This window comes from Clinocottus analis, unplaced genomic scaffold, assembly GCF_023055335.1.
Source record: "Clinocottus analis isolate CAN_PGR_092001 unplaced genomic scaffold, fCliAna1.0.p SCAF_2, whole genome shotgun sequence".
In the NCBI taxonomy this organism is placed as follows: domain Eukaryota; kingdom Metazoa; phylum Chordata; class Actinopteri; order Perciformes; family Cottidae; genus Clinocottus; species Clinocottus analis.
The window spans coordinates 8,551,995-8,574,605 of NW_027175931.1; the positions used below are offsets into that span (position 1 = coordinate 8,551,995).

General features: G+C 43.1%; 2 protein-coding genes across 2 annotated transcripts in view; both read left to right on the top strand.

Annotated features, from left to right (window-relative positions):
• clpb (ClpB family mitochondrial disaggregase) overlaps positions 1-5,239 on the top strand; it is a 29,391-nt gene extending 24,152 nt beyond the window's left edge. Inside the window, exons 9-16 of the mRNA XM_068585140.1 lie at positions 951-1,006; positions 1,277-1,321; positions 1,725-1,886; positions 2,026-2,182; positions 2,581-2,654; positions 2,824-2,943; positions 4,255-4,359; positions 4,887-5,239. Coding sequence (XP_068441241.1) covers positions 951-1,006; positions 1,277-1,321; positions 1,725-1,886; positions 2,026-2,182; positions 2,581-2,654; positions 2,824-2,943; positions 4,255-4,359; positions 4,887-5,078 — 911 coding nt within the window. The 3' untranslated portion in view covers positions 5,079-5,239. The remainder of the gene's footprint in view (positions 1-950; positions 1,007-1,276; positions 1,322-1,724; positions 1,887-2,025; positions 2,183-2,580; positions 2,655-2,823; positions 2,944-4,254; positions 4,360-4,886) is intronic.
• Positions 5,240-15,428: 10,189 nt separating this feature from the next.
• On the top strand, positions 15,429-19,564 carry phox2a (paired like homeobox 2A). Its single transcript, XM_068585163.1, has 3 exons — positions 15,429-16,078; positions 17,469-17,656; positions 17,823-19,564. Exons 1-3 carry the CDS (start codon positions 15,856-15,858, stop codon positions 18,315-18,317), a joined length of 906 nt encoding a protein of 301 aa, XP_068441264.1. The 5' UTR covers positions 15,429-15,855; the 3' UTR covers positions 18,318-19,564.
• Positions 19,565-22,611: the final 3,047 nt, after the last annotated feature.

Genomic DNA, 22,611 nt, shown 5'->3' on the forward strand with positions numbered 1-22,611 from the left:
TTCCTAATCCGTAGTTTATTGCAGCTCGTAGAGCTTTGGGTGCACCAGCTGTCAAAACCAGCTCATTGCACTTTAAAACACTGGAGGAAACCTTTTGCTGGTGCACCACATTGAGAGTCTCAGACCAACACTACAGCGGTTTCAATTAAAGATATCCACTGGGGATGGTGGGGATGAAGTGAGACTGTCTAAATTCTGTCTGGGTTTTTCCTGCTACAACAGATCCACACTGACACTCTCGGTCTCAAAAAAATGTTTTTAGTCGTTTTAAAAAAGGGAACGTGTGCATTGTGTGAGAAAAGCTCACATGTCCTCAAACAGCTGCAAGACGACGTCCGTGTGTGTGTGTGTGTGTGTGTGTGTGTGTGTGTGTGTGTGTGTGTGTGTGCGCGCGTGTTGGTGAAGGAAAGAAGGAGACGGAGGGATATTAAGGGCCAGATAGATGGCTAAAAAAGAGGGAGATGGTGAGATGACAGACCAGAGAGATGGATGAAGGAGAGACGGCGTTCATATTCTCTGTTGCCTTTAGCGACAAACAGTGGCCATGAGACATCAATATTAAACACAGCAACAAGACACACAGTCTTTCACACACGCACGATCATCATACCCATACGCATACCAAACACAAGACATCAATATCGCATATGAGCATTTATATGCAGAATATTTTAGCGACAAACATAATGTGTGCTTCTGGAGAGCAGGAGATGATTGAAGGCTTCGCAGGGGGAGACACTGGGACTGAGGCCAGCACTTAGGGAAGGAGAGCGATCATCCTCCTGTCTGAAATGAATAAGCTTGTTTTCATAAAATCTCTGCATACTGATGTATTCCAAAAAAGCAGCGACTGTTTTTTATACAAATATTTAAATGGAGGCACGGTTGTTCCTGTGTGAGGCTAAATAATTACATCATGTCTCTGTTCTGGTTGATGTCGTGTGACCCAGGAAAGACAGAGTTGGCCAAACAAGTGGCTCGCTACATGCACAAGGACGTCAAGAAGGTATGTTTTGAAGCATCAGATGATCTCACACACACACACACACACACACACACACACACACACACACACACACACACCAGTGTCAAAAGGTGGAGAGAGAAAAACAGGTCCTCTTATAGATATAAAGCAGCCATTTCATTTAGCGTCTCTTCCCGCCTGGAAGAAATGACAGAGAATTCAATTTGTGTTGATTTCCATGGTAACTATCAGTAGCACAGACACACCGATACGGCAGCAGGTTGTGGTTATTAACCCGTCGTGTGATTGCAGGGTTTCATCCGTATGGACATGTCCGAGTTCCAAGAAAAACACGAGGTGAGACATTTTCTACCTGCTCCAAATGCACGAGTGTGAAGTCAGGAAGCGGGTAAAGTGTGTGAGTGACACTTCCTCTGTGGAGTGTGTTGCTCTGGGAGAGGTTTGTTCATTTAAAGGAATTAAGCTACAGATGACTGGTACCGATACATTGCATTATTCCCATTTATGTTCTCATAATGGACACATAAACCCAAATGAATGCTGTTTTTGCACTATTTTGTGAAGCTTTGGTGATGGATACATTTAATCAGTGAATGTGAGTTTTGTTACGATGCTCTTGAACCACATCTAATCATTTCACTTTTGAAAGATGTCAGTCTCTTTTAGGTTAAGTGTGTTCCTGGCAAAAAAAGATTTTTGTTAAACTTATTTTGTGCACCCTCTCTCCCTCATCTCTCAGGTGGCGAAGTTCATTGGCTCCCCGCCAGGATACGTGGGACACGAGGAAGGGGGTCAGCTTACCAAGCTCTTGAAGGCGTGTCCCAACGCCGTTGTCCTGTTCGACGAAGTAGACAAAGCCCACCCGGATGTTCTGACTATCATGCTGCAGCTCTTTGATGAGGTGTGTATTCAAACGCATGAGCGCAGATATCACACCTGTATCCTGAAGTTACGTTCATCCTGTGTTTCTGTTTAATAAGACATTAACATTTGTGACGTTCATTGATTTATCTAACGTCCCCGCTGTTCCCCCGTCTCAGGGTCGCCTCACAGATGGTAAGGGGAAGACCATTGAATGTAAAGACGCCATCTTCATCATGACGTCAAACATTGCAAGTGATGAAATCGCCCAGCATGCACTGCAGCTTCGCGAGGAAGCTGAGGTGATCAGCCGCAGAAAGCTGGCCGACAACCTCGGTGAGAGAAGCGCAATACATACGTACTTAAAAAATGCAATCTCCATGAGCAGCAGCAGCCTTCTCACTGTCTTGCATTTGTTTGTACGTCGTACGCTGCTGCTGCAGGAGGAACCCATTAAAACCCATTCTGACGCGGCCATTTTGATTCAGTTTGTATCAGTTGCTGTAGTTTAAGGCGTGACTACATGGCGTGGATGGTCAAATTATTTTGTTTGTCACATAATCCAAACTTAAAGTCAAGACTTATCAGTGTCATGCAAAACTATTTGAATCAACATTTTCAAAATGTTCGCACAAACTGTAGTAATTTGCCGCAACACTGTAAAGACATATCGAGCCATCAGGTGACTAAAGTCAAAAATTTGAATTATTGTTGACGTTGTGATTTTTTCGCAGAGGAAGTACAGAAAGGTGATGACGTCAAAATCTCCCGACAGTTTAAAGAATCCGTGATACGACCGATCCTGAAGGTAACTCGGTTACACAAACACAAACACACACACACACAGATAAAATGCACTGTTTTGCTGTACTTTTGAAGAAATGTTGCCGTTTATATATTTGTTTCTCGACAGCAGTGTACTGTAATTGGCTCGAGAGGCTTCAGTTTTAATTGTTGATTGTTTGGTTCCTCTCCAGGCTCATTATCGGAGGGACGAGTTTCTGGGTCGGATCAATGAAATTGTCTACTTCCTGCCGTTCTGTCACTCAGAGCTCCTGCAGCTGGTCAGCAAAGAGCTCAACTTCTGGGCCAAGAAGGTACGTAGCGATGTGGAGGGACGGGAATTCACCGTCTTTGCAGCACCCAACATTTTAGGGTTGGGCGATATTGAAATTTCCCTACTGACAATATTGCTTGAAGAAAACAACGATATACCAAAATATTGTCCAATAAGAAACTGAAGTGCGAGAGGGACCAGATATGCATTTCACAATGTCCATAATCGGCCACAATGTATCGACAGTAAGTGCTATTTTACACACAATAGCATGCTGGGATATATGCGGATATGTCAGACACGTGGGTAATTACTATGCTTACTTTTACTATTAAAGGTTCATTCACAATGCTGACATTCAAATTATAATTATTTTTTATATGCTACAACAATGCGGTGAAGCCTAGAGAAAGCAAGAAACAAAAGAGAAAGACTGTACGTGGAGCAAAATTCATAATAGGCGTTGCATAACTGAAACTCGTTCTGTTAGCGTGGCCAAACAATATCGTCGTATCGCCCAAGCCGACTTCATTTATATCATGGGTGTCCTCCAGCGGGCTCGACGCCCCTCCCACTTCATCCTGCAGCCTCTGAGCTGTGCAGGAAAACAAGCAGATCAATATTATGTGCCGCTACTACTCACTATAATGTGATTACAGTATTTAACATGTGGAGCCTTCATCAATATTTAATTATTAATATTATATCTGGTGTCCTGACAGCCAGCATGGACCCTGCAGGCAGCTCATAGGAACCTGACTCATGACTCTGTGCATTTATCTCTTTTGTCTGTGTGTGTGTGTGTGTCTGTGTGTGCGTGTGCGTGTGTGCACATCTCTTTGTCATTGTTTCTGTTACCTTTAATTTTTTAAGTGTTCATGTCTCATAATAACTGGTCTCTGTCTGAATGTGGCAGTGGAGCTCACAGCAGAAATCTCATTATTACAGAATTCCCATGAGCCCTTTGTTTGTCACTCACTTACATTGAATACATTAAATGTTTAGTGCCATCATTATTGCCTTTAATATGGTATTTGTAATGTTGTAATATTAGCGGTTCCATCTCTGGAGTAAAACATGACACTGTATTTATTGAATGGAGTGTTAACATCAGGAGCTAAATGAGCAGCTCTGATCGCTACTATTGACTGGTGTTTGATTAAAACGCATTAAGGGCTTGTTGATTAGCACTGGCAGCCATGCTGCTTGACAGTATCTCCTCTCTGCCTCTGATTTTTCTGTCTCCTTCTCCAGTATCCACTCTTCCTGATTTGACTGTTTATGATACTCTTTATCTACTGGAGGCCAATATCAGCACAAACAATTAACCTCTTCTCTTCCCTGTCAATAGGCCAAACAGCGCCACGGCATAAACCTTCAGTGGGAGCACCCGGTTCTGGACCTGTTGGCGGACGGGTATAACATGCATTACGGCGCACGCTCCATCAAACATGAGGTATGCAGGTGCTGTGACACACTCGGTGCCACACCAGGGTGTCTGCAAAGTGTTTAAGGGCTTGAAATGATAGTATATACGTAGATCGACTCTGCTTTACAGCAGACCAGGAGGGCAAGTTTAGGTTGTAAACTTCACGTTATTGTGCGCATTCAAATAAGTGGTTAAGATGACATGTTTAAACTGGTCAGGTTTGGTGTGACGCCGAGATCTCAGCAATGACGTTAGTAAAATGTTATATAACTGGTTGGAATGTTTGCCATTAACATTGGCTTTAAGAAAGCAGGTTTGGGCATTTTTCCTGACATTTTATAGACTAAACGATCAGTCAGTTAATCAGAAGAGCCTCCTATCAGCAGGGAACAATGACTAAATAATAATAACTGCAATAACAAATAGAGCATTTATGACTGTCATTTATATGAATAAAGTAACACATTATTCCAAATGCAAAAACTAAGACGTTTCAGTCGGTACACTAAGCTTTCTAAACGGCCTCACCGCTAACCTCGTCACTCGTCATTCAGGTTGAGCGGCGGGTCGTCAACCAGTTAGCGGCGGCCTACGAGCAGGAGCTGCTGCCCAAAGGCTGCACGCTGCGTCTGACCGTCCAATCAGAGGAGGAGCGGAGCGCGCCCAGTCTGCGCCTCGAGGTGGTCGGGGAGGACAGCTCATCGAGAAAGCTGGACATCCGTCCACCGCTCAGCCCGGATCACTAGCACAACACAGAACACAGAGGATTTAACCAGATATGTATGCACACACATACACTACTTTCATCACACGCACATTACCATCATCATCATCATCATCATCATAGTGTCAGGAGGAAGGATGGTTCTTGATGGATGTTACCAATAAAAGTACCTTTGATAAAAGACATCACTGCCTCTCTGTTTCAGTACACACATGCAGTAATTACATGCCAACTTTTCCGCAATATGCAGTTCAATATCTGCCAACGGTGTGTGCTGTAAACAGTGTATTAAGTCAGCCTACTTGACCATTAAAGTTTATGCTACAACAGACTTTCATATCAGCTGGGACTGATATGATGAGCTGTGCACGCAGTCTGAAGTGTAGACGTGTGGCATGTTGCAAAGGTATCAAAGAGGCTCCAGCGTGCGACATCATTGCTGAAACAAAAGCTTTGCATCTTTAAGTTCGTAGACGCCTTCTGTTGATCAACTTAGCTGTGACGTAGTGTTGAAATTAATGTCCACTCTATAGTGTAAAATGCTGAAAACAGACAAATGATTTAATATTTATTATATATATATATATATATATATATATATATATATATATATATATATATATATATATATATATATATATATATATATATATATTTGTTAAGTGAACGGCAATAAACAGAGGTGTATGTGACAGTGGACGCAGAAGGGGTTTTGTTTGTCAAATGGTAAAAATAATAATGGATAGTGATAGAAGAATTTTATTTATTTATTTATTTTGCTAAACTTATTTTTGTTTAAATATTCAAAAAGTAATTTGGTTGAAGAAGAAAAAGAAATGTTTTGCCAAAATTTGACAAATAACAGCCACTTTGAGTTTGTCCGTTGGCTGTGAAGGAGAAGAGAATATTAATAATGACCAAAGATAGTTAGACGTTGCCTCAGATTGTCGCCTGTTTTCACTTTCATGCACATTTCACACACCAGCAGAGCTTCACTGATAAATGTTCATAAACACCACCTGCTTATTCATTTCATTTTAGTAAAGAATGCTTAAGTGGAGAAATACCAAATGTATAGCAGCTCATTTGAATGATGAGTAATAAAACTGCCTTGTGAATTGTGTCTGTTGATGCATGTTGATGTAAAAAAGTCTCGTCTGTCACGACCGCGTGTGCTGTACAGTGTCATAGAGAAATAATATTCAAAGTGTTGTCTCATAAATGTTTAAACAGCATGTTGAAAAGGCGCCAAATGTAATCAAGCTACATTTCTAATTCTGGTGTCCCAACCTCCACCGTGTAAATAAAGTCATCACAACAAAAAGGGAATTCCTTTGTTTTTTGTTCTGTTTGTGTTGCCCTGACACTCCTGATGGATTTGGTTGTGTGAGAGTGTGTGAGAGAGAGCGAGAGGGAGAGAGAGAGGCAAGTGCCTGGGTGGGAATTCTGCAACAATAACGCTTGTCCACCTTGTGAAACGACATGACAGGGGAATTTCCTTGGAATTCTGCTCTGTGTGGGGGTCTGTGTCGGACGCTGGGAGGGAATGCGGCGCGCTAAATGCTACAGAAATGTAGAACACATCTCACACACACGCTCACACACAAACACCCTGCAGGAATGTCTTCCCTATAGGGAGGAATTAGCATGCAGGAAAAAGACACATTCACTCTTACTGTGCTCCTCCTGGACCCCCCAACAACACACCTACACACACACACACACACACACACACACACACACACACACACACGTTTAGCTGGCTTCACACACATCTGCAGTCACAGCTGTCATTCCCTGTTGATTTGCAGTATGAACACCACGGTCATTTTCTGTGGGTTTGAAATGATCGGTCAGCACAAAAGGAATAGCCAACAATTTGAATGATCAATTATGAATTTGGTTTTCAAGCAAAAATGTACAAATATTAGCTGTTTTCAGCAAATTAACTGTTGTTGTCTTTTATTGTAGATTAAACATCTTTGTGTTGCTAATCGTCAAATGCAGCTTCAAGATGATGTTTTGGGCTCTGGCGACTTACAATGGGCCAAATTTTTGTCATATTTTCTGATATTTTAGTATCTAAAATAGTAATTGGAAAGATAATAGTTGAAGCAATCTGAAAATAACCGTTAGCTGCGCCCCAGTTTTCTTCCAACATCGACCCAGTGCATCTCATGCGCATTATACTTTGAGCGTTCTTAATGCCCACGGCTTGGTCCTCCAAAGGTCTGATAATGTGGTGTACTTCCTGGTAACTGAGAAGAGGGGAAAGTATTCTTTTTATTTGTCGGCCAACCACTCTGAATCTCAGCTCACTTTGTGGTTGTATTAATTGTAAGTTGCACTGTAAACAAATTGTCAAATACTATTAAAATGTCCACATTTTGTGCAGCTGATCAAAGGAGCAACACATCAGGAGACGTTCTCAAAAGTGGAACTCTTGAAGTGGCTGCATCTGGACAGTAGATCAGGTTTTGCTGTGATACCGCAAGGCTTTTTTCCCCCCGTCTCTTATACCCTCGAACACATCTGCACTTTATGGTTTTAGGAAGTCAAGCTGGCGTGTGTGTGTGTGTGTGTGTGTATATCCATTTACCTTCCCCGAGGAAGAAGACAAGAATAAGAGGAGGAGGGGAGAGAGAAGAGGCTCTTAGTCTGTCCGTCAGGCTATTTCTGACTGCTGCCATTTCTCTGATTAGATTATGGAGAAACAGAAACCTGGCCCTCCATCGTCCTAACCTCCCTCTCACTCTATCTCGCTACATTTTGCTCAACCCCCCCATCCTCAGCTTCTCTCTCTCTTTCCTCCACCTTTTACTCTCAGTCCGTCTCCCTCTTCCTCTGCTGTCCCTCCGTCTGTCTGTGTCTGTCCCTCTTTGTCCTGGTGTGTCTCTTTCAGCCGCTGATGCAAATGGAGGAGAGTTCATGGTGCGCAAGAGAAGCACAACAGTGATGTGAGCGAGATGGGAAAGGTCAAACATGCAGGAGGAGGAAAATGGGAGAAAAGATGGGAGAAATGTTTGATTAATAACGTCATATTCAAGTCAAGATTGTATATGTTGTTCCTTTTCTGTGAATGTCTTTCCTGATCACAGATTAGCTAATAAGGCATGGCCTTTGTTGAGATCACATGTTGGTGGCACAAATTCTAAGCAAACTGTAATCAATCATATTATAAAAAAAACATGTGGGGCCTCTAGGTTCAAGGTGCAGACCATGAACCAGATGTTTTGTCCAGACTGGGACCTCATTCTCGCCGTCTTTTCCTCCTCTTATCTCTTCTCATCCCTGTACTTCCAACTGTACATGCAAACAACGCCCAGAGTAATGAAAAATAGCAGTAGAGAGCACAAGAGTTTCGTAAGTAATGACTCCGCAGAGTCAAACTGTTCTTCTTACATCAGATTGGAGACAGTATTGTGTCCATTGACATTATTATTGATGAGTTTCCAGGGTGTGTTTAAATGTGTTACATGCTGCAGTTATGTGTGAGATCTGGCCCATGTATTGAATACTATACTCTCTGTTCATAAAAAGATAAAGAAGTTTGGGTGTGTTTGATTTTGGTTGCTGTTCAGCAGCAGCAGCAGCAGCAGCAGCAGCAGCAGAAGCAGCAGCAGCTCAGGGAGGTGCAGCAGCCAGGTGGAGGTGGTGAATGATGAACGACGACTGGAGGCTCTCCCATTATCATATCTGTCCCTGCTCTTAACGGGGGATTTTCATCCGTGTCCCTCCGCACTCCTCTCATCTCTCCCTCTCCTTCCCCTTCTCATTGTGCTCCCCCAGGAAAGCGATCGATTTCCCCTCCATTACCTCAATCCTCTCAGCTTTAAAGATGCTCCTCTTCCAGCGCAGTTATCACAGCCCGCGCGAGGCTTTTATTCTGGTTTTGCATAATTTTCTCAAATGAGACTTCGAGGCTCTCGTGTCATCGCATGCGGGTTTTACAGTGGCTTTGTTTTGGTGCGGGGATGGACAGAAGGAGCGACGGTCAGGGGGCCACAACCGGATGCAGTCCGCCGGTTACCGCAAGGCAATCACGTGACAGTCCCTTCCCCCGGGAGAATTAGCATAAAAGACAAATAAAGGACCCCACCGAAAACACACCAGTCTGCCATCCTTTCTTTTAAAGAAAAGGAAAGAATCCATTCCGCCTAATTCGAACCTTGCTCAGGGACAGCTCGCGTGGCAGATTGCAGCCTAATTAGTTTAGAGGGAATTTAATTCAATTAACTTTCCACAGCTCCGCGCGCCCCGCCGCTGGGCTGCTTTCAGAGCGCGGGGCCAGAGCTCGAGATCTAATTAGCGTGTTTGGAGAAGCTCTCCTGCGCGCGGCCATCCCTCGCCGCTCCAGCTGTGGTGTGTGTGCGTGTGTGTGTGTGTGTGTGTGTGTGTGTGTGTGTACCGTAGTCTCCTGGGACCTGTTTTTTTTTTTTTTTATCCTAAAAAGCTTCTTTTTTAAGTAACATGCCGTTATCCATTAGGATAATACAGGTCTGGTGCCGCAGTGGGGAGATGTACGCAGCATGTGAATAACCGCAGCTGCTCTGCGTCATATTCCGGCTGACGAGTGCATGTTGAATTGATGCTAGAGTGGACTTAAATTAGTGTGAGTGTAATTTGATGGGTTAAAATGAATGGCCATATTTTGTGGCAACTGACAGGACATCAGCCTGATGAGCCTCTGTGCTGGACAATTATTTCGTCTCATTAGGCTGTGTTGCACTTCGCGTTTTTGATCTGATCATAACTATAGTGGCTCTTTGACTCAATGTTTTGGCCCATCTGGACTTGAGCTAAACTCATTTGAGTATTCGGGCAGATATGACGCTCTCCTGTGCCACAGTGGGTTATCTCCGGTCGCTTTTATTGGTCCCAATGAGAAGATTTTGAACATGAAGAATTGGTGCAATATGATGAGATTTCATTCTAAAAGAGCGATTTCACTCCAGACCTTTCTTCAGAGTGATCTGATGGGTTCGGGAACGCCTCTGTGCTATTTCTGGCGTTTTTTTTATTTATTATTATGCTGCATAACGCTTTCAACAACTCCTATGTGATGCCCTTTGTCCCAGATTGCGACTATGAACCACATAAAGGAAACCGTGTGGCTGAAGATAATATATTATAATGCGTTTGTTTTTATTTTCCTCCTGTAAATGAGGCTTTACGGGCCGGTGCTGATTTTGATGATGTATCAACACTACCTGAGTGAAGAGTTAACTGTAACTCCTACACGGAGGGCTGTCGCTCCCGTCTCTAACCCGGTTAGATGCGCGCCGTCGTCTCGAGCCGGAGCGTCACGGTACATTCCGGTAATTGGGGATTGAAATGCTGGGACAGGCCGACGGGACCCCCGGCCGCTGGCCCGGCAGCCCCTCCCTCCTGCGCCGTCTCTCATCCATCACCGGGCAAATCAAATGCACCGCCAGCCTCTGCTGCTGGAAAAGACGCAGGCCGATGTTAACGGCAAGCTCTGTGATTTTTGATTTTATTTTATGCGCAATCAAATTCACCTCCGAGAGAAGAGGATCTTAAGAGGGGCGATGACACGACACATTTTAGTGACACTGCAGGTGGAGAGCCAGCTGCTCGGCTGCTGCACACGGGCCTGGTGGCTTTAGTCAGCAGAGGGAAGGAGGAAGTTGCAGCAAATAAAAAAGTACAGGCCTAATAATTAGATTATATAATAATTCATCTTCGGAAATATCTAAAACTATGCGTTAATAATATATGCCACACTTTAAACTATAAATGAATTTATCTAAAGTATATTATGGACGACAATACAAAATAATAAGAATAAATAAGAATTTTTTAAAAATATAATTTAATCAGATATTTATTTTGTGTATTTTGCACGCAAGCAAAATAGATACAGGTGGCAAAGACATTATCAATATAAAGGACTCATTTGATGCAGTCAACGAAAACAGACTCCTATTATATTCATGCACATCGTGATGGGTTTTAGGTTTTACAATTCAACCACAAAATCAAAGAAGGAGAAGATTTGGGTTACAAATAATGTTAATTGTCAATTGAATTCATGGACAACTATATGAAGGTCATCAAATAACTGACAGCATAAACTACATTAAAATCAGATTTTAATTTATTGATAACAGAAGAACTGCGACTGATCACGACTTTTAACGGGATTTTAAAAGACAGAAATGTGGATATTCGTTCAAATTATTGCAGCCGTTTTAATGATTTTTTTGTAATAAAGCTTTATCACATTTACTCAAACGTAATCTCAGAAGGGATCAAGCAACTGTGGAGGGTGGAGTCTCCACTGCAGACTCAAAACACTCAACACAGGTCAATGCACCTTTCTGGCTTCTCTTTGTTTTTTTTTTGTCCTCTGGTTGCACTTGATTGCAGCAGCCATCACACGTGTGCTCATATTATGGAATGTAAACTTAGTTTGACTCGACACGATCGGACCAGTGGCACCGACTTCAATCAACTCTACATGAAATATAAATACAATGACGTAAATGCGTAGTAAGCTAATTTACGCATCTTGACAAAGAGGAGGGTCGCTATCCAGACCCGAGGATCAATAACTGCATCGGTTTACAAAAGCAGGAAAACGGCTTTCGGCACATGTTGTTCTTTGAGCTTTCATGATGGATAGAGCTCTCTCTCTCTCTCTCTCTCTCTCTCTCTCTCTCTCTCTCTCTCTCTCTCTCTCTCTCTCTCTCTCTCTCTCTCTCTCTCTCTCTCTCTCTCTCTCTCTGACTGACAGCTTCACTTGGGTGTCAGACCACCGCCGCGTGTCACGGGACAGATACCGGGCTGGGCCTCCCGCGCAGCTTTTCTTTACACCATGTGTCGCCGCTGTCCCATCTTTCACTCATCCCTTATCCCCCGTCTTTATCCATACACCTCTCCATCTCTCCATCAAGACCATCCAGCCATCCATCCATCACGGGGACCGGTGCCTCCACCCACAGCACCCCTGACACACACGAGTTGTGCTACAGACTGCTGGCGTCCATCAGGCCAAATCTGCATGCAGCTCTGCAGTCGGCGTCTTCGGGGTGGAAGACCATCACAAACAATTACAGGGGCAGAGAAGACGGGAGCAGAGAGGGAACAAATGTTTCGTGGCCCTTTCGGGCTTGAAATAAACTCGGACAGACAGGCTGTGAATATACGGCCTATAGTGCAGAATATTTTTTTTTAATAAGAATAATACATTTTGCAACCACAGTGCAGAAAAAATGTCTCTCAGCAAAAATGTTTAGGTCAGGATGTCCACCCGTATTCATGATGCATCAGGAACGTTGAACAAGGCCGATTGTTGTTGAGGAGAGAGCCCATAATAAAGGAAAACATAACGACAAATTACAGAGAAATACGATGAGCTTTGTTGTAATTATATATTTTTAACTGGCGATAAATATTTTCCTTCGTTATTCCCATACACGAACTTGCTGTTCATGACTTAAATGCCTATTGTTTCAATATTGGATCATGTTTTTTCAATCAAGAACAAACACTGATCACTGTAAGAGTGAACTGATCCTTTAATGTTAACTCAATCATAACTTTGATGAGAAACGGACAGCCTATGTTAAGTGCGCCCATAAGATTTCCCCCTAATACACCCAGTCTTCCATGGGCCCATAATCCCTATAGTCGGGGTTCCTCTCTCAGGGGCCCTCAGGAGCCTCTAGGGGACCATTGTGTCCCCCTCTGTTGACTCAGACGTCATGAATGCCAAAGATCTCCGCAACTGTTTCCGTCAAATCGCCCCATGAATGTAAAAGTCCAAAGTTAAAGCCTCCCCAGAGGAGAAGTGTCCCCCTGAGCTGGAGCACTATAGAGCGGATTAGTGGCCTGGAAGAGACCGGTCCCGTCTTTGAAGGGATTAAAGTTGAAATGCCTAAAATGCAGGAGAACTCGGGTCCCTCATGGCTGCTCTTTTTTTTGCGAGGCAGAAACAGCCTGCAGAGTTTAACTTTGAAACGGTTTAAGTTTCTCGGTAAACTCACCTCTGAACCCACCAGGCCTGGACGCTGATTGGTTGAATCACCAGTTTATGTTCATTTAAGTTGCTTATAGGGATCGCACGGAACTCTGTATCGGTGTTGCAGCATTGCCACATTTTATTTGAGTTCATAAAAAAAGGCACTTTTTTTCCTTCATTTTAGACTTCAACGGTTTATGATTGTCTTATAAATCCATGTGGGCTGGTCACATGTGTGCACATGACTCACAAAACTAAAGGCGAGTTGTATCTGTGGTGTTTAGACCCTATTTGCCCATATTCAATAACATGGAGCATTTTGGGTCTCAAGCATCGAGGCCTATTGTCATTATCTCTCGGGTGGGCAGGTGTATAAAATGCACCAAAAACATTTATCTGAATTGCAGCGGAACGTTAACATTTTTGCATAAATAATCAGGTACCATGAACACAAACGACACATTCGACCAGAATCAGACGTTTATTACGAAAAGAACAAGACATAATAAGTCTGCAACATCAAAATTACAACTCGGATGACATCATAATGAGAACACGTTGGACCTGTCCGGACATGTCCAATTACTCAGCATCGTAAATGATGTATTCTATGATATTCAGCGATGTGTTTCTTTACATTCAGACGGAAGATGGCACATGTGTCCTCCTAAACAGAGACCTCTCGTGCGCGGCCTGGAGAAGCCTCGGACTCGTTCAATCAGCACTGCAACTGTATCAACAGCAGCTGCGCGTGCAGCCCCGCCCCGAACATCCAGCAGCTCTCACCGACCACACAATGAACGCTTTAAACAAATCGTATTATTTCTACTTATTTGTAGTTTAAGCGAGTACAGCGCGGAGAAAGCACGCATGCGCGCACGTGTTTACTGAGTTAATGACATCAAGGAGCATCATGTTGCCTCTGGTCAAGATAAAAGCGCGCACTTCTGAGCGCGCGGACGCACACACTAGCCAAACTTAATTAATTTCTCGCGTGCGCGTAAAACGTAATTTTGGTTTTGTGGGTTGTATTATTTGGTGAAATGTATCCGCTAATAAAACGCCTGTTAATTTAACGAACAGAGTTTGAATGCAGCCGTGCAGATTTGGAGACTGCGTGGAGCGCGCGCCCTGCGGTTTCAAGTCTCTGCTGTGTGCGTGCGCGTGTGTGTGATGGGGGCCGCGTGGGATACGACTTATCACATTGTATGACACCGAACAATAAACTTAAACCAATTTATGAAGCGTCAATGCGTTTATGGTTAGCCTGTCGTGGTTGCTCAGTTGTCTCCGCGCAGCCAATTCCCTCTCTAGTCCTATACATCAAAGTGACGCTCACTCTGGTGACATCTCCGTAAAAGTGATCGGAATCAAATCAAAGCTTTTAATCTCACCAATCACCGTCACATCTGGACGTTTTGCACCACATAAAGACTTCTGTGGCCGAGCTGCAGTTGTTTCCACGAGCCGTTTGTGGGTCAGTGACTGACCGGCTGCACGTAGCATTATTTGGGGCTCGAGCTGCACCTGCCCATGAGATGCATTTTAGTCACATGCAAATAGGATACCAATTACACAGTTGCGGCATAAACTACTCGTATAGGGCCAATCGCAAAGCATATTGAGATAGCAGACTCTCCCAGAACAGTGAACCGATGTCTCTCCTGAGTTTTCTTGAAGATGCGTTCAATATCGGACAGAATTCCAATATTGCTCCTTTATATTTAGTTTGGACCTATCTTGTGATATTTTATCAAATACATTCATATTCTGGTGTCCCATCCCCAAATGTCCCGATCAGTCAGTCTTCTGCCTCAAAGTAAAAGGTTTAGGTTTATACTTTAAAAAAGGCTGTACTGCTGCTTTCCAGGCTGAATTATAGCTCGAGCGGTCCTTCAATGTAGAGGGGGAAGAGTACAAGTACACATATTTTAGGCTAATTTCATTGGGGACTATAGAAGTGCCAGTTTTGGCTTAAAATTGCTCCTTAGCCTACATGTCTTAACTCGTAAAAACGCAATTCTTTCAAAAGGAAATTGCAAGATTTGACGCTTGTTGTTGTTCATGTGAGCTGAGAAAACTTGACTCACCAGCATTAGAAGCGTCCGGTAAAGGAAGCACCAACATTTCAACAGTTTTTAATTTATAAAAGCTGTAGTTTTATACATATATAGATATTTTTTTTACATGATTTAACTCCACTGACACCTGCGAGCTCGCGATGTTCTGGAGCGCGTGGGCGGTGCAGTGAGCGGTGGGAGGAGGAAGAGGAGGAGGAAGAGGAGGAGGGAGGGCGTCCGTGTCCACGCTCACTCACTGGTGGCATTGTCATGGAAACTAGACCACCGCCTCGCTATTGTCTCGCAGCTCTGCCAAGTTTATTATAAACAGCGCGCGCGCCGCAGCGCACTGTCACACGGAGCGCGAGAGCAGAGAGCGAGCTGCAGTGCAGGGAACAAACTCCAAGGGAGCAAAGCCCGGAACAGCAGAAAGTCCAGAAGAAGAAGGAGGACAGCGAAGAGCTGTAGATAACCACAAAGAGGAGAAAACATCTGGATTATTTACCGAGAAACAAGAAAAGCAGCCCGCGTGACAGTGAGATATAAAAAAAAAAAAAGCTGACAGGAGTTTTGAAGCAACAGTCCCGGGAGCTGCTGGGGGGAACACAGAGCAACTCGGACTGGTTTGAACAATCTTCCTCTCATCCTCTGAAACAAAAAGGCGGCTGAAGACACGGCAGCTCCTCTCTCTCTGCTCAGAGTTTTCACCTCGCCGTGTTTCGCTCGCAGACCGGTGTTTGCACCGGCTCCTCTCCATGTATAAAATGGATTACTCCTATCTGAACTCCTATGACTCCTGCATGGCGGCCATGGAAGCGTCGGCCTACGCGGACTTCAGCTCCTGCAGCCAGGCCAGCTCCTTCCAGTACAACCCAATCCGAAGCGGACCCTTCTCCAACCCGGGCTGCACCCCGCTCAGCACGGCCAGCTGCACCCTGGGAGCGCTGCGGGAGCACCAGCCCACCCCGTACTCCTCAGGTACGGCCCGCCGCACTCCTGCCGAGGTCTGCTGGGACACACGTCATGAGATGATGTCCATTAGAGGATCATATTTATAGATATAGGTTATAGAAGCTATAGGGCTGAGATTTAGTCGACTCATCGTTTTCTCGGGCTTGACACGCTGCTTACATTTCAAAAACAAGGGGGGGAAAGGAAAATATGTAATTGACAACTCTATTTTTCGTTTCTGATACCTATCTCCAGATTAAGGCCTACATGGTTTTACATGGACTTTATTTTTAATAGAATGTATTCCTGATTTATAATCACTGCATAATTTGCAAAATATTTGCATGCAATGTAAGGATTTACAGGTAATGTGTTTTAATGATGACAAGAGCTTTTTAAAAAGGTCAAACATTGTATTTGTATACTAATTAAACAATAGTTTATAAAAAAAACACATTTACAAATAGCCTAGAAACACGTGTATAGGCTCATATAATACTACTACTAATAATAATACAAATTAAAAATAATGGTAACTAAAATAATATGCATAATATTGATAATAAAAACATAATTAAAAGAAACGAAATTAAGCATGACAAATCACGGAGACTTGTTGGCAATGGGCCCACCGAACAGAACAATTATGTGGGTGTGGAATTATGAATTTGCTTGAATTGTGTCCAATTGATGAATGTATCCATGTTGTCCCTTTCTTTTCTTCAAGCAGTAAGATCCGCTCGATTTTAGGAGTTTCGATTTCTACAGAACTAACAACGCTTTATAAAGCTTATTATGACAAACAAAAACATGACTCCAACATAACCAATAGTTGCAAACTGACCACATCATTTTACTAATTAAGGTGCACTTGCTTTATGTTAAAACATTTAATAAATGCAATACATGAAAAACTAAATAATGCAAACATATAATATAAAATAACCTATAGTTTAAGCCTTAAACCTGTTCATGGAGGCCTATTACGAGGCGCAACACTCGCAGTTCCCGTTATAAAACAGAAACACGCTTATTGTTAAACAGAATACAAATGAAAAAATGTTGGTGTTTATGCAACACTTTTGTGAGGCCGATGTTGCTTTTTCGGCGATTTGTTCTAATTTGGCCGATGACACAAACTCCTCGGCTCTGAACACAATGCGATCAGTGTATCAATAAATTAATCCGCCTTCCGCAAACCACATGCCCACTGTACAAATACAGTCGGTTGTTAATGAAAAAACTGTTGATTATAACGTCGTTTAAGCGTTGTATTTATTTTATTTTTTTATCCTAAGGGTCCTGAGTCCTGATCCATTTACGCAGGGCCTCTCCGCACCGTTACAATCCGGATCCTCTGCTGTGTCAGACCCTTTTAAATGTTTCCTCCACTAAACAGACATCATTTCCCCCACAGTCCCTTACAAGTTTTTCTCGGACCCCTCCGGCCTGAACGAGAAGCGAAAGCAGCGGCGCATCCGGACCACCTTCACCAGCTCCCAGCTGAAGGAGCTGGAGCGGGTCTTTGCCGAGACGCACTACCCGGACATCTACACCCGCGAGGAGCTGGCGCTCAAGATAGACCTGACCGAGGCGCGGGTACAGGTGAGGGAAACAAGCTTTAAAACGGCTGCTTTCTAAAAAAAAAAACAATATACACTTTCAGCCTGAGTCTATTTACTTCATTGTGGCTGTGACCTGACATCTATTAAAGTGTCCCATTCCATGTCTTTACTCACATATTAATTTGACCTTTGTCTGTGTTTAACAGGTGTGGTTTCAGAACAGGCGTGCCAAGTTTCGTAAGCAGGAGCGTGCAGCCAACGCCAAAGCCAACAACTCTGGCGGCCCGACGGGCAGCAGCTCCAGCAGCAGCTCTGGAGGGAAGAAGGGCGGAGAGATGAGGTCTTCATCTGATGATGACGAGTCCAAAGAATCCACCTGCAGCCCCACGCCTGACAGCACGGCCTCCCTGCCGGGCTCAGCCAATGGGAACTTGGGCAGCCCTGCCAGCCTGAGTCCCAGCCCGGCTCCGGTCAACAGCGGCTACATCAACACCTCCAGCTCTCCGGTCCTCCAGGGCCTGAAGCCGCCGAGCTGGTCCAGCCTGGGGCCGTCCAACCCGGCCGTGGCCCAGCCGGCGGCCCAGACTCAGGAGATTCTGAAGGCCTGGCAGCCGGCGGACAGTATGACCGGGCCCTTCGCTGGAGTCCTGTCCTCCTTCCACAGAAAACCCAACCCCTCCATCAAGACAAACCTGTTCTGAAGCACAGGAAGAGAAGATGAGAAACAAACATTGTGCTGTCTACTGGAACAGTGAAGAGTTTCTAGCTTTTGCTGAGTCAGGACTTATCCATTATAACACTGAATTCACTGGTGTAGTCGGCTGTAGTTCAGGGAGGCCCTCGGTCCTTCTCCAAAAAAAAAAAAAAAAAAACCCTCACACGCTTCTGTCAAACTGATCCAAAGCTAAGACAATAAAGTCAAAGGGTTGGTCTCCATCTCTCAATACTGAACATTTTATGCAACTGCACTTGCAAAAACTCTGGACATGGTCAGTTTCCTGCCTGCAATGACTGGGACTCTTCTTCCCTTTCACCCTCAAATCGATGCAGTTTGACAAGAAATCGCTCCCCGCAGAAGTAAAACACCAAAAGGACGTTTGTGTGTCGCCGAATCACAACTGCTTTTGACTGACAAATGCATCAGACATGCCCACATTCACGCAGTCTCTTTTCAGGCCCTTCTTGCCCACTTATGAACTCAACATTCCCACATGCCCTGATGAGCATGGCGGTCAGGTACGGGCTTTAAAGCAGAAATCTAAACATCACGCTCCATCACACTCTGCTGGGGAAACAAAACAAACAAACTTTTATCCCCTCAAGCACAACTTCCTCTAAGCTCGCCCAGACACACAGACTCCCACCAGAAGGGAACAGGGTCCCCCCCTAAATCTCTTTGCCGAGCAGAGCAGAGCACCCCAAAATCCAATTAGAGCAGCCGGGTCCAGACCAGACACCTCCCCAGTTCATCCCTTAACCCTCCTTCTTTACTGTATCAAGGCCTGACTCCCTGACTCTCATCCTCAATGTGACCCCCCCCTTCTCCATTACGCTCTATAGTCCCATCATGCCTTTCTCTATCAAACAGGGGGCACTGTTCAGACTCAGCGAGAGGAAGTAGAGGTAGAACTTGAGGCTCCGGCCGCTCCCTGCCCTGTTCTTTGGGTGGAGAGAGGTGTAAAGATGTAGTTATACAAAGAGCAGAGTGTAACACACACACACGTCAATCTAATTATTACTGACTTGTACTGCTGGTTTCATGGTACGACTGGTTCATCACTTTTGTCACTGAGAACTTGCTTGATGATTCTCCTGCAGGACTGAAGGGAGCGGATGAGTTTGTTGCTTCTGTAGTATGAACTCTAAGCGGACTAACAACTCATCACACACTCTGGCTCTCTCAGTGTTTTCTATTCACGCTCCCACAGTCGGCAAATATGGGTCTTTGTCAGAATCTTTGTCAGAAATGCAACACACAAGCTGGATAAATGGTGGCAAAATATATATATATATATATATATATATATATATATATATATATATATATATATATATATATATATATAGAGAGAGAGAGAGAGAGAGAGAGAGAGAGAGAGAGAGAGAGAGAGAGAGAGAGAGAGAGAGAGAGATAGATATGCAGGCAGTTGGAGTTTTTTTTTTTTTATTGTATGTCCATAAATATCTCAATTCTGTTCTTGTTTACCTCCATGTTTCTTTTGCAAAAATTAGGAAGTAAAAAAAAACAGCCGTTTGTACTTTCTCTCAACTCGCTAATTTGCTTGTGTACCACCTCTATTTCATTTTGTATCAAATCACTGAAACAAGAGTGATTTCAGAACCGACTTTTTAAAGAGGGTTAACTCCAGATATTTACTCAAAAAAAAGGGGGTGGGGGGGACATGTATTTATTAATATTTGTTATTATGTCAGTGAGGAAACCCACACATTTCTTTGAACTGCTCCTGAAATTTTGTGACTGTACATTCCGTAATTAGTAATATAAATATTAGGTAGCCCTTTGTTTATTTCCCTCATGTTGCTTTACAGATTGATTTCATTGCGGAGCATCTGTCTCACAGACCAACACGTCCATGAAAACTATGAATCGACAGAAGCTCTAGTGAATGAGAAGTTATAGCACTACTCTGAATATTCTAATAAATCTACATTATGGAAGCACTACGTGACGCGTTTAATGATCTGGTTTCTTGTGTGTGATGTGTGATGAGAACGTTGTGTGATATGTGCAGACCTCAGACACCAACAAAGCTGTTTTTAAGAACACTGAACGTCCAAGAGCCTTAAACCCCGGTCAAAAAAACAACAAAATGACTCATTTATGCTACTTTTACCGTACACACTTCCCCCTGTGCTTAAATGAGGCAGGTCTACAGCTCACGGACCATAACAGTTTCATCCTCTCAGCTTTCCCTGCAGACGACAAACAAAAAGAAGAGAATGAGCGATTGTAGATTGTAATATAAAGATATTAGACTTTAATTGAAAAAAACAAAAAAAACATTACATGGACAACTTACATTAACTTAACATCACAAAGAGAGGTGACTACATGAAGGAACAAGATAAAATGGAGTGTCAGAGAAAACAACAACAGTGCTTCTCTTTTTCACTCATGCACACAAACACACAGTCACACACACACACAACCAAGAGAACACTGAGAGGCTAAACAGCAGATCCTCATTCTCTGCATTATAGCTGTTAGAATATTAGACAACTTGGATTACACATAACACAAGCAAAAATGGCGGTGGTTGCGTGTGAGCAACATAATTCAAGGACGTTTTTGTGTACAATTTTTTTTAGGAGAGAACGATATGAATGAATCTGCAACAAACATATTTAGTCCCAATTATGAAACAACACATTTTCATTTTAGAGATCTCCACATCGGCATCTCTTAACACAACTATGAACTGGTTTATATGTTTGGCTTCTAGTCTTACAGGCAGAAGAGGAGGCAGGATTTAAATTAAGAACAAATAAAGACATTGTGAACACTAACAGGTAAGTTAACTCTGATTGTTAACCGCTCAAGAACAATATATAAACAAACCAACTTCTTTCATGAAATATGAATTGTTTGCGTCTTATTTTCCACAAGGTTTTCAGTCAGCATCAAACCTACTAATGAGGTTTATGGAGAAGCAGCTCCATCTGCTGGTTACAGGAGGAACAACATACAGTTTAAATCCTGCAGAAAACTGATTTTTTTTGTTTTTAATGAAACATGAAAGGCGACATGTGACATCAAATATCTCTAGTGAACCAAAATAACCAACATCTCCAGACAGAATTACAGGAACAAATGGTTTCTCCAAGACAATGACAGTTTGATTGCTGAGTAGATAATTGTCTATAGAACATTATCATAAATTAATCTATTTCACTATGTTAACCAATTCTGTGAACACTTAAAACAATTGAAATAGAAATGAATGAAAGATGTGACATCAAGCCCATCAAGCCTTGGTGTTATGATGTTAAAATAAGATTTGCATTCTTCTAGGAATTTTAATTAAATGTCCTCAGACAATTACAGTGTGAAAATGATAAATGTGTGGGATAACCTTCAGAAGTTACCATGTGTAAAAAAAATTATTGCCTTCTGTACTCATTTGTCAGTGTTAACAGATTTCTGAAAAAAAATCTCATCTTCTAAGAAGAATCAACTTGTCACAATCAGCAAGCATCAGGAAAAAAAAGCTGAAATGTGAGTGCTGAATGTGAACGGATAACACATCAGGGGCGATGATGGCTAACGGTTGAATGTTGTACCACGGCGAAATATGCACTTTTAGCTTCACCGGGACTGGTTTGGTTGGTTTGCTCCATATTCCCTTTATCCTTAAAGAAAAAAAAAACAAAACATAAATATGTGCAGAGACACTAAGACAATGATTCCTACCATTTAAACAAGAGTGGCCCAAACATCCTCAAAAACTTGAGAATTGCAAGTTGACCTCACTTTAACCTGACACCACTTCCTGTCCGCCTTCATCACGGAAGCGAGGGCATTCCTCTCCCCAGTTGTGTGCTGACAATAACTTCCAACGCTCTCTAACAATTCCCATCTAGTTTCCCCAAATGTGACCATTAGTGGGAAGAAAACTGAGACAAGACTCTGCTTTCCCACAAAATGTTAATTTTGCTTTAAATTTGAAAATCTCTTCTTCCGAGGAGCAGCAAACTTACTCTTGATTTACAAAAAGACAAAAAAAACAACTCTACAGCTAGCTTGACCCTGCAGGTCAGAAGTGATGGTTCAACATCAAGGCATCAGTCATATCTCCAAACCTGTGTGGCCAGAAAAATAATGTTATCTCATCCTGCATCTTGTCACTAGGTTTAAATGCTGAAGGACATGTAGTGTCACTTTAAGGACCGAAAGGATTCTCTTTAAATAAGGCCACTTCTGCGACATCGACAACAACACACATACAGTACATCTGAAAAAGATGGTGGTTCTAA